The sequence below is a fragment of the Phaseolus vulgaris genome, chromosome 3 (genome assembly GCF_051622355.1).
Source record: "Phaseolus vulgaris cultivar YP4 chromosome 3, ASM5162235v1, whole genome shotgun sequence".
Classification (NCBI taxonomy): domain Eukaryota; kingdom Viridiplantae; phylum Streptophyta; class Magnoliopsida; order Fabales; family Fabaceae; genus Phaseolus; species Phaseolus vulgaris.
The window spans coordinates 33,840,492-33,853,943 of NC_143500.1; the positions used below are offsets into that span (position 1 = coordinate 33,840,492).

Genomic DNA, 13,452 nt, shown 5'->3' on the forward strand with positions numbered 1-13,452 from the left:
TTAAGAATATTTTTAAAGAAGAAATTTAAACTTGGAATTGAGTAACTAAAGTTTTTACAGGTGTGTTATTGAAGCCGATAAATTATACAAGCATTTAATTTTCAGCACCAATGACTACACTGTTGGCTAAAAGGACAACGACTTTTGGAAGCCCTTCATAAAAGTTATCATATTTTAAATATGATGTTAAGTTTTAGAAAATGTATAAACTTTTATTTTAGTTTCAGCTAAATTTTTATTTAGCTTTCAGTCTTTAAAATATAAAATCTCTAACTTTTTATTTCTATTTTTTTAGTTTTATTAGCTATAAAAAAATAATTATTTTGCATCTCTCTCTCCAATTTTTTGGTTATTATTGTTTATTTTAAGGTAAATAAATAATATGTGTATGAGAAAAAAGTTGATAGAAATTAAATTCTAAATAAATTTTAATGAGAAAAGGAGAAAATAATAAAAATATGATAAATGTAATAAGTTAAAAAGAAGAAAATAATAGATATTAACTTTATGTTTAAAGTAGGTATGGATATATATATATAAAGAATTACTTTTATGAATATAATGAGAGAACTTACGATTATTAAATGAATAGTTTATTTATTTTAAGTTATAAATAGAAAAAATTATTATTAATTTATAAAATTCAAAATCTCTTTCAAATAATAAATTTTTTATTGTTTTCAAGTTTTTAAACTATGTTTTCCTCTTTTAGTGTACGCGGTCTAAAAGGTAGAAAGGATTTTATCAATCTCACCTTATTTAGATTTTAATAGAGACAATTTTTTCTTTTCTCTTCAAATTTTGTCCTTCGTTTTTATTTTTGTGGTATACATGATTTCTATTGCATGTATAATCTGATGGAATTTTTTTATTATTAATTTAAGTTTGTAGTAATATATTTAATATTTTAAAATGAGATTTTTCTCAAAGAAATTAGAGTATCATTAATCTTTTTAATGAGTGATTTTCTTTAATATAATAAATTTTTAAATAAAAAAGGTTAATCTGATTTATTTTTAAAAATATGAAAAAATGGATCTGAAGAATGAAAATTTTGTTGAATTAAGCATTAAGTTAAGGTAGTGGTTATAAATTCATACAACTCAAGTCTAGAACTCAAGTCTGTAAAAAATATGATAACAGTCACTCAAGATGCTGATAAAAAAAAACAACAGTCACTCAAGAATATTTTAACTTCTTGATAACATTTTTTCAAATATGATTTTTTTATAATTTCTTTTTCAAAGTTGTGATTATGTATCTATTTATATAAAAAAAATATTTTCTAGCTTATTTTAATAATTTAAAGAAAAATTTACATCATTTATGTAATTTTACGAATTAAATTATTGATGAGGATAAATGAAAATTGAAAGACATCACAAAAATACAGAAAAAGAAGTAAACGAAAATGAAGCCAATGTTGAGTTCAGTGCCAAAATTAAGATCCATCATTATCTTACACACACAGGGGAGAATTCTCCCATTTTGAATAGTGGGTCCCACACCAGTGGCCCCACTTATATCGCATTTGTCTGACCGTTTTACCCCTCCCCACCCCCTTTATATTCGCGCCTTCCTCCTTCCTTCCTTTTCCCACATGCACTCTCTTTCATTCTCTCTTATTCTCTCTCATTCTCTCTTCTTATTTTCAATCTTCACGATTTGACATAATGGCGAAAGGTGGAAAACTAATGAAGCTGAAATCAGTGCTGAAGAAATGGAACTCATTCGGTAACGGCAAGCAGAGCCGCCACAGCACCAGCGCCGTCGCGGACGATGAGTCCTCCTCCAGATCGGACCTCCACGCCGTCTACGTCGGCAAGTCCCGGCGCCTCTACCGGGTCTCATCCGGTGTCCTCGACAACCCCGTGTTCCGGGAACTCGTGGAGAGGTCCCGCGACGACTCCGACCACCAAGACGACACCATCAATGTCGCGTGCGAGGTTGTCCTCTTCGAACACTTGCTCTGGATGCTCGATAACGCCGACCCACAACCCGAGTCTCTCAACGAACTCGTGGACTTCTATGCCTGCTAAGCCAAATGCTAATGCCACATTAAGAAAATCGAAAAAAGAAAACAACGTATAATGTTATATTTATATGTATACATATAATACTTCCGTCTCTATTTGTGACTGTAATTTGATAGCTGTAATAACTAACATTCATCCATAAATGTGGTCAATAATTTAAGTAAGGTCGATGCATTAGTAAATATCGGTTTTATCATATAATTTAGATTTTGGCGATGTGGTGGGGGATGGATGTTGAGTTGAGTTGGTTGTAGTGGTTTGGTTGAGTTGATGAAGGCTCCAATCAATGTAAGTGTAAGTGTAAGTGAAATGGTTAATTAATTGTTCATTTCTTCTTCAAGGGAAAATGTGTCTTGTTTTACCTTGGATGAGCTTGTTTTTTAGTTAGATAAATGTTATGTTATGTTATGTGAGTGGTGCTGTCAGAGTAGAATGTGACTGGGACGACACCGAAACTTTTTTTGTCCACGAATCATCATATGTCGCATTGAAAGCTTCAATTTTGGAAGCTCTTCATCAGATTCCCGAAGTGGGTGTTTGGTTATAACAAAAGAGCATTATTGGAACTGCTTACAAATTGGTCGAGAGAGACTTATTTTGCTAATTAAAGAAAATGGAAGCTGACATGGTGACTACTCTCCTACTTCATCAAGATGCCATGAGACTGATTCATTGGCCCCTCATGTATGGTCTCACACTTTACTTTCCTTCATATATTCATCACTGGACTGTCCGTTCAATAACGATGCAAACTTTTTTATGTTTCTAGATTTAATGTATCAATTTTTTTTTATGGCTATCATCTATGCAGTTGAAAATTCATTGCAGAAACCCTGATCATTCACTAGTTACATCATCTACAGTTATCTGGGACAAGGTAACATGCGTTGTGCACAAAGTACAAACAGTTCCAACAAGAATTTATGAGAAAGGATATATTTATACCTTCATTTTGTATAATTTTTCATACAAATAAGAATAATAATGTCTCAACAAATCATAAATTATTGTAACTAAAACTTCAATGGTTTCTGCTGTGGCTTAAATTTACCATGTTCTAACTTTTCAAAACTGAACCCCACAATTAAAAGTTGTATATCTTTTCACAACTCAACCCAGTTCCTGTTGGTAATAATTTAATAGTAGCTTCCTTGTTAAAAAATAATACATGAATATTCCTCAAGATATATATACTAGTTAAAGAATTACTATATACTATATACTGCCTCTGGGGTGGGTCCCTCAATTAATTAAAATGTTACCCAACCAGACATGAGTGACTTTAGCCTTGCGTCATCATTTCTATTTGACATTGAAGAACCTACGTCCCCTTCTGCTGAAAAATCTGAAATTTTGCATTAATTACAAGTCACTGTACCAAAACATTCATGGGTTGGTCAAGGAAATAAATTTCTGTATCTTGGTTGTTAGCTGGGGTAGAGAACATGGTGGTGCATCTAAGCCACACCCACATAAATATATATAATAATTCCAAAAAATGTATTGCACATAAAATATAGGAAATCTGCAGGCAGAGGCAGCTGCAGAAAAAAAGTTCATATTCTGAGACAGCAGTGAAGTCAACCGTTTTTAAGAATGCAAACAGCAGAATTCAAAGGTTTTGCATTCAAAAAGTGGATGAGCTTAATATATAAATAAAGGAGAGGGTCTGAAAAATGTTGTTAAATTAAGGGTTGTAAGGAAGAGATATATTAGTGTCTGGCAGAGATATGCATACTTTTGCATACAAATGATTGGGTTGTTAGAGATGCCTTTGTTTTTTCACATTACGCTCTCACACGCTCCCTGTGGGCAATTGCTGACCTTAGTGAACCAAAAAAGAAAAAGAAACGTAGCTTTTGGTTATCCTGATTGAGGACTTTAAATTGGACATTAAGTGGATGACACGAAATTTAGTCGTTTATTTATAGTAGTGCACGCATCAGTGTCTGTAATTAAGATGGGTGAAACGCGTTGCCAAGCTGCCATTGCCACCCCATAAAAGCCCCTCTTCAATTACAGCCCCACCATAACAATATTTGTATGGTGTTTCACCAAAAATCTTATAAATGTGTGTTTTTGTACTTGTAAAATAAGGAATTAAGATGACAAATACTGTGTCTGGAAAACCATCCTAAATCCACTTCTTAGGAATTGCATACCATAATCATGTAAAAGTTGTTGCCCAAGTACGCACTTCTAAGTTTTGTGGATGAAGATCTAATACACAGTTTTAAGGGTGAAAATGTTTTTTTTTATCAGCAAACAACGAATAAGAAGCAAGGGTTGTGAACTATATTACCGTCTATATATAAATTATGATTCTTGTATAATTGCAAAAAAACAGAAACAGAAAAATATTTTCCAAGTTACAATCAGTAGATTTCTAACTCAGTTGAAGAAATTACATCTATTATTCTCTAGATTCAAATTCAAATAGTTTATAGTGAGCTTAGTAATCAAAGTTGTTGAACCTTTATGCATTGTTAACCTTCAACCATTCATACTTAAAAAAAAAATATATTTTTTCATATATATTATTGATAATCAAGTAATCCCATTAGGGTGACAAAGTGATCAACCCTCAAGCGATTGTGACCCATTAGTAAAAGAATAGACTGAGAAATGTAATTTGATTTGACTGATCTATACATCAGAAATTGTTAGGTGGTTATCCCCCTAATGGTTTATGCTTTTAACCAATCTCCAACTCACATTTATAATACTTAATTATGTTACATAAAAAAAATGGTTGAAACTATAGACAAATAATGCTCCCGTAGAAATAGATCAATGAACTAACTTACCAAAAGATAAAATGACAAATTGATTAATTATAAAATCACCGGTTCATCTATCATCAAAAGTTTTAACTTTTAAAAAGAAATATACTTTTGAAAACTATCAATTTATTTATTTTAAATTTATCACATATTTATATGAACTTATAAATTTTTAACTATACCTTATCATGAGGAGTTAAGCAAGACAACTTGGATATTGATGAAACAGATTTGACCTTTAGGATTCCAACATGTCTACTATAAACTATATATCATGAGTATATACTCTAATTTACTTGTTTTAAAGAAAAAATCATTTTAATTTTGTTTATCAGCATTTTAAATAAACTCTAGTTATCTTATATTATCAACTATTTAGAATTTATCTTATAATTCTGGTTGTACAAATAAATTACAGTTTTTATATGACAGTATATACTGCAATATAATTAATAGTTGGCATTTGGCACAGTCATTGTTTTTGTCTTGAAAGGTTTATTTCTTTTTTGGGTTGGGGAAAGGGTGGGGTTTGAACTTTGCCAATTACAAGTTTGAAGATGAAGTAGTTAGCAACCTGCCAGCTATATTGTATCTTTTGTCTAGAAACTTTAGAATTAAAAATACACCATTAGAATACTCTACAAGGAAAAACAAAAAGGGGAGAAGATGGGCATAAAACAAAGGGGGAAAACAGAGTTGGAAGAAAAGAGAAAAGTGGTAAACTACGAACATGTTTGAGTTAGCTGCTAAATAATAGTGTTAATTAGATGGTCAACATATTTGAAACCGACATTAGAATTAAAAAAAAATTGATAAAATTAAATATATTAATTTATGTGTTGATCAATCTAACACTGATATTCTTTTAAGACTTATTTAAATTAATATTAGTATAATTGATGTTCGTTTTATTTATATACTACAGATTTTTATTTATATGTTCTAAACTTTTATTAATATATTATAAATTATATTCTTCGTGAAGTGGACCTATTTTTTTTAAGGGTTGGATCATTAAGAATTGGACCCATTTAATTTTATTGTTATTTGCTGATAAAAAAATAAAAATAAATTATATTCTACGTAATTTATAATTTATGTATTTGTTGTTTCAATAATTTCCATCAGATTTATCATAAATTTGAGAAGATATGTCATCACCTCTTTATTTTTGAGGATTGTCAAAAATTATATATATAAATATGATATGTAAAAATATTAAACATATATTGAGACGTTGACTTTAAGCCTAATTCAATTTCATAAAATCGACTTATAAGGTGAGATTTGCATCAACTTATATATTATTAATGGTCCGATAGCGGGTGGTCTAAACAAGACCAACAAACTCTTGCTAAGATAGACTCACTAGCGTAAAAATGCTAAACAATGGCGGCTATTTTACATTTACAATGGCGGCTATAAAGCCGTATTTGATCAACACGCATTCATAAATCAAAGAGATACAAATGCAGCTATATAACCGCATTTGTAAATACTATTTATAAGGGCGGCTATTTCTGGTAGTCGCATTTGTATATGCTTCTTAATCAGGTGACAGGGTTTAGGGGTATAGCATTTACAAATGCAGCTTTGGTAATAGTCGCATTTGTAAATCATGCGCTGGATTTACAAATGCGACTTTGGTAAATAGTCGCACTTGTAAATAGTGGTTTTTTTTTAGTGTTAATCCCATATAAATTAACTTGTTCAATTATATATACTCAGCCAGACAAATACATAAATTCAGATAATCAAATATATATTGATCAAAATGTACATTACAAACACTAATCAAATTACATATAATCCCTACACTATTGATCAACTATCCTAGAGTTATAAAAATTTATGAAATATGTGGACCAAGAATGTCTCACATATGATATGGCTTCCGAACTCATTGGTATTTCTTCCACGAATAACTACATTTCAAAATATAGTTGACATAAATTAGTTTTAAAATACATATATGTTCAAGAATTATAAAAATGATTTAACATTTCAAGTTACCTCTTTTCAACCAGTTTTAACACCTAGTCTTACAATAGTAATAGCCACACTCATAGTTTCTTGGTTGTTTATTACACTATAATTGAATAAAAAGTAAAAGTTAGTATATTGATAAACAATGAAAAGAGAAAGAAAAAATTACAAACTTTTATTCTTATGCGGTTCAAATTATTTGAACTGGATCGACCTTTTAGGATGTTATATCCACGCCATGAACTGGTTAATACAAAATACCTCGTTAGTAGATGGTTAATTAGTAACATACAGAGTTAAGTTTATAGTGTACTTACATATCAATGATATTCTTAAGATTTGTGGGTATCTTCTTGTGTAGGGAACAAAACCACACAACAGTCTTATCAACCATTGATAAGACAAGTAACTGTCAATGATGTCTATATCATCCATGAAAAGAGTTAGTAAATATTTAAAACATGAAATAGTAATAATTGACGACATATAATTAAACTTACTCATTAAGGGCATAAATAAATTTGTTTTCCCTTTTTTTCTAGGGTGTTAGTGATGTATGTTTGGGTCTCATATGACCTTGGTCCAACGGGATTAGTATATGTAGGATCTAAGAATCCATACACATTTTCATTCTCCTCAGTGAGACAGACTCCATGCAAAAACCTACAAGTTATTAGTTACAGCATAACCAATGATAATTTAACATAAAGTAAATTGAAATATAGGTAAAGATACTTGCATCATAAAAAATTGAATTATATTTATATTGAGCTCCTTATTTCCAACTACAAATTCTAATAAATCTGTGTTGTACATCAAAACTAATAGTTCAGTTTTTATTTGAAAAAATGAATCATATAACCAATCTGACTAGCAACTAGACCTAAGGAAGCTATAGGATCGTCAACTGGAACCTCATGCTTCCTCTCCAGACTTGGTTTCCGAAGAGGTTTCTACAAAATAAAGAATATTTGTATTAAATTATATGTAATATATAAATATAAATATAAATTAATATAATTAAATGAAATTATTACATGAGGTTGTGGCATAAATCGAATGAGGTGTCTGGGCCAGGCAACGAATGTTTGAAATGCATCGACTACAGTGGTTACCTCATCTGAAGGTAGTGGAACACAAGCATCAGGTACTCGTACTTTTTCAACTGTTACCTTCGCCACATCTGGGGAGAGAGGAACGTTATGTAAGGTGGTGGCCTCTTCATAGACTTTTCCAAGGGTCACCACCTGAGGAAGCTTGTCGGCCGCTACCAGTAGCTCACATTCCCTCGTCTGCTCAATGATATCATCCCCTAATGTTGTAGGAGTCGCACAACTCCCCTTTGTGCTCTTGGGAGTGGGACTAACAAGGGGTTGAATCGGCTCAGCACAAAGTTGTTGCGATAGAAACTCTTGTCGCATTCGATCATTCTCCTTTCTTATCTCTAGCCGCATCCGATCAGTCTCTTTTCTCATCTCCTCCATTAATTCTTCACATATCTTAGTTTTCATTTGAGTTTCACTCTCTTTGGAGGAGGAGGATGACTGTCATTGTGAAACTCCAAAATATAGTTTAATTCCAACCCCTTGTCCAGCTGCACGAACACGACCACGGTGCTCAGGTCGTCCAATTGCTTTAACCAGAATATCGTGACGACCTTCAGGAACAAAATTACCTTGGGATTCCAAGGAATCCTGCAAGAGACAAAAGTTATATCAGTTTTTAATATAATTCGTGCTTTAATATAAATGAAAATAACTAAAAATAACTTACAATTTTTTCGATGATAACCCTGGATTGCTCAAAACTTGGTGCACCCGACTTTTTAATTCAGACCCTTTTTCCATTTTACATGGCGAAAAGGTGGTGATGGAGGAGAAGTGACCCCTGTTTCCACATTCTCAGACGACGTCCCCTGTCTAGATTACTCCTTTTCTACCATCAGTGATTGCTCAAGTTTTCGATACCCCGAATGCGAGAGTACGTGCGGGGTAACATTCTTCAAAGTTATCTCTTGAGCTTTCTTTCGACGATCCTGCCATAATTGAAATAAACAAAGTGAAGTAAATAAGATAAACTTATTAATGTTATATAAATAAAAATAGTTAAGTTACTTCACTTACCATCCAAGCCTCATTTTCACGACTTTCTTTAAAAAGACGCCATGTCTCTTCATCAATATGTTTGTTTTAGACATGAATTTTCTTCTTTAAGGTCACCAAAAACATATCTCAAAGTCAGTCTTGACTTAAAGGTACGAACTTTAAGTCCGATATTGGATATAATCTTTGATCGAAGCAATTCCACATCAGGAATTTCAAAGTTTGACTGGAAAAATAACATCACCAAATTAAAATTAATCAATGAATATTAAAAAGCATTATATGGTAACAATAATAATGTAAAACTTACTAGAACATCCTCCCAGATCATGTTCCGATTGACCTATGACACCTCATCCCATGAATTAATCAAAATGGAGAGCCTCTCACGAGAAACAACTCCAAGATAACTCATAAACTCATCTGCTTTAGAACCAAAAGCCACTCTAGTGTTAACGTCAATGTCAGCATGTGTCTTCTCACCAGTAGCACGTTTAAATGTTTGACGCTTCAATCTAGTAGGTCCTCTGCTGCCTCGTCCGGATCGAGGTCTGATTGGAGTCTGATCGTCATCCATGTCTCTGTTAAAAAAATTAGGTAACAAACATTAGTTATTTTGCATCGAATTAAAATCATATAAAAGTAATACATAAAATTCTAAATGCTTATTAATGGGTCGCATCTTTCGAAGTCGAAAACTGCATTGACTCGGCTTTAAGAGTAACACCAGAATTTTGTACTGTATTCTTTTCATCCATGGACTTCGTGTAAAATATACAATTATTCACTTCGTACGCTTTACATGAGATGACATCAAACTTCAATCCAGCAGCCAACTAGGTCAAGGTCTTTGATGTTGTTGAATCCTTGAACACCCCATCTTTAAACCAAGGCATGAAAGTTCTATTATGTTCCATCAAGACCCATTTCTCTGCTTGTTTTGGGTTATTTGCCTTCACAATGACTTTATGAGCTTTTATGTAAGGTATAACTTCATTTGTGTTATTCAATATGTACAAATGTGCTTGCAAGACTTCTGATCTAGATTTGCTTACAATATTCACACCACGTAAACATTTACTTGTAGAACGCCTGTGGTGCCATGAATTAACTGGAAGACCTATTGGATTTGCTTTTGACATGTACTCTGAACAAAATTCAATACTTTCTTCAGCTATGTACCTTTCAATCATTGAAGTCTCTGGACGATAATGATTTTTCAGATAACCTTTCAAAATTTTCATATATCGCTCAACAGGATACATCCATCTTAAGTACACTGGTCCACAGAATCTAACCTCTCTTACCATATGCACCACTAGATGAACCATGATGTCAAAAAAAGAAGGAAAAAACATCTCCAATTCACACAAGATAACAACAATTTCATTTTAAAGTTCATCTAGTTTTGATGGATCAATGACTTTACAACAGATGGAAGAGAAGAATGAGCACAAATGGGTTATGGTATGTCTAACATTTTTTGGTAAGATCCCACGAATAGCTACCGGCAACAATTGTTGCATCAAGATGTGGCAATCATGAAACTTCAACCCAATTAACTTCAAATCTTGCATTGACACTAGGCTCTTCACATTTGAGGAATGTCCTTGTAGCACTTTCACACCCTTTAGACATTTACAAAAACTAATTTTTTTCATCTTTTGACATTGTGTAACAGGCTGGGGGCAAATATGTATGCTTACCCATTTCTATGGGTGCCAACTCGCCTCGTATGTTCATCTCAATCAAATCTAAACGAGCATTTGGACCATCATTCATCTTCCCGTTAATGTTAAGAAGTGTATCAATTAAGCTATCACACACATTCTTCTCAACATGCATTACATCTATACAATGTCTGACTTCTAACCTCGACCAGTATGGAAGATCAAAGAAGATTGATTTCTTCTTACAAATGTTTGTCACAAATGACTTTTTTTTTTACTTACCGAAGGTATGGTCTATGTTATTTACCTTTTCGTAAATCTCAACACCAGTTAATGGAGTTGGTGGACCACTAGCCTCTTGGTGTCCATTAAAGGCTTTTTTCAACCTCCAGTAAGGATGATGACTTCTAAGAAACCTCCGATGTCGAAGATATGTTGTCTTCCTTCCATGTTTCAATTGTTGAGAAGCAGTGTCTTCTTCGCATATTGGACATGCTTTATGACCCTTAACATTATAACCTGATAAGTTACCATATGTCGCAAAGTCATTGATGGTGCAAAATAACATGGCATGAAGCTTGAAAGTTTCATTAGCAAATCCGTCAAATACTTCAACACCCTGGTCCCACATTAACTTCAAATCTTCAATTAGGGGACTTAGATAAACATCAATACCATTCCCTGGCTGTTTCAGACCGGATATCATCATAGGCAACATCATGTATTTTCGCTTCATGCACAATCCAAGAGGTAAGTTGTAAATAACTAGTAAAACAGGCCATGAACTGTGATTTGTACTCATATTACCAAACGTATTCATTCCGTCTGTAGTTAAACCAAGTTAGATTTTTCTTGATTCTTTACCAAACTCTGGAAACTCATCATCAAATTTCTTCCACTGAATAGAATCAGTTGGATGTCGGTACATGCCATCACATTTCCTCTCATCTACATGCCATCTAAGATTCTTAGCATCGTTTGGGTTTGCAAACAAACACTTCATCCTTGGAATGATGGGAAGATACCACATAACCTTTCATTGGGGGTCCATGCTTTTCTATATCTTAAATTGTATCATCATCTTTTTGTTTCAACTTATAACGTGATAACCCACACCTCGGACAACTTTTCAACAATTCAAAATCTTTCCGGTATAATATACAATCATTAAGACATGCATGTATCTTTTTATACTCCATAACCATTGGACAAAGAATCTTTTTAGCCTCATAATTACAATTAAGTAGAGTATTTCCCTCTGGAAGCATATCCTTCAACAACTAAAGCAATTCCGTGAAGCTTTTATCAGTCCATCTATTTATTGCCTTCAAATTCATCAATCTTAACACCGCCGACAACTGTGTGAAGTTAGTTGATCTAGGATACAATGAAGTCTCTGCATCGCTTGACATGCTTCCATATCCATGCGCTTTTGCAAAAGACTCAGCTCCTACATCACGATTCATGTCCTCCAATCGATCATCATCTACATCATCGTGTACTGCTTCATCCATGGTGGACCCCACGTATTCTTCAGTTACGAAAACACGTGATAAATTTAATAACTCACCATGCCATGTCCAAGTTGTATAAGATCGAAGAAACCCATCACATAGCAGGTGCTCCCTCATTATATTAACATCCAGTATCCTTCCATTCAAAGAGTGAACGTGTGGACACCTGATCTTTGCTCCATCATGACCACTATTAATCGCGTTACGTTGTGCAAATTGTATAAATTCTTCTACTCCTCTTTCGTACTCATCACTTATACAAACAAAATTCATCCAATTTTGATCCATTATATATTCTGGAATCGTTAGGATTTTTCAATCAGTGTTCTATCTCACGCGTTTGTCGAGGGTCGAACACCCCCGGACTCAATACCAGAATGTATTATTGTCGAAGATAACATATAAAGTAACAACTAACTACTAAATAATATAAATTTTAATATAAATTACATAATACATAAAAAAGAACAAATTCAAAATATAATAAGTACTAATACTAAATAATATAAATTTTAAAAAATACAAATTATAATACATTAAAAAACATACAAATTCAAAATATAATAAATACTAAATAATATAAAATTTAAAATATACAAATTATAATACATCAAAAAATAAATTCAAAAATTTAAAACAGCACACCAACCTTGTGTGTGAACCAACGTTGGTGGTGAAGAGTGGCAGGGGAGCGCGAGTACCAGCGGCGGCAGTGAAAGCGGTGGTGGAGCAACCAATGGAACAATACCTTCGACCACCAATGCAAGGAAATGAAAACAATTTATAAAACGGACATTTGTGAAGATGGAGAGGAAGAAAGCGATTCAAAAACTTACAAACTTATAATCAAGACCATGGTTGTCAAACTCAGTCCGAGTTCACGTTTCTACTTTGCCTTACCGAGTTAACTCGGTAGCAGACTCGGTTTTGAGGTAAACTCGGTGGACTCGGTGTGGAATCGGTAGACTCGGTGTGGACTCGCGACTCTGGTCCGAGTTGGCGAGTCCAGCTGGGTTTTTTTTTTAAAAACAAAACTGTGTTGTTTTGAATGGGGGCCTGAATGAAATAAAAAAACTTAGGTTTTTGCGTTTCGTTTTGTGTTTCCGTTCTGTTCTGTGGAGTGTAGCAGCGATAGATTGAGTTGTGAGTTGCAGTGGTGGTGGTCGCGTCGCAAGTTGCAGTGGTGGTGGTGGCGTCGCGAGTTGCTGCAGGTTGCTGTAGGTGGTGCAGTGGTGGCGTCGCGTTGCTGCAGGTGGGGCGTTTTGCGGAGGTCGCGTCGGAGTGTTCGCGACTCGTGGGTTGTTGCAGGTGGGGCGTCGCGGTGGTGCGTTGCAGTGGTGCGTCGCGGTGGGGCGTCGCGG

At 33.6% G+C, this 13,452-nt stretch overlaps 1 protein-coding gene across 1 annotated transcript; it reads left to right on the top strand.

Moving 5' to 3' along the window:
• The first annotated feature begins 1,599 nt into the window (after positions 1 to 1,599).
• On the top strand, positions 1,600 to 2,376 carry LOC137807140 (auxin-responsive protein SAUR78). The gene has a single exon (XM_068607613.2). It carries the CDS (start codon positions 1,674 to 1,676, stop codon positions 2,037 to 2,039), a length of 366 nt encoding a protein of 121 aa, XP_068463714.1. The 5' UTR covers positions 1,600 to 1,673; the 3' UTR covers positions 2,040 to 2,376.
• The last annotated feature ends 11,076 nt before the right edge of the window (positions 2,377 to 13,452 follow it).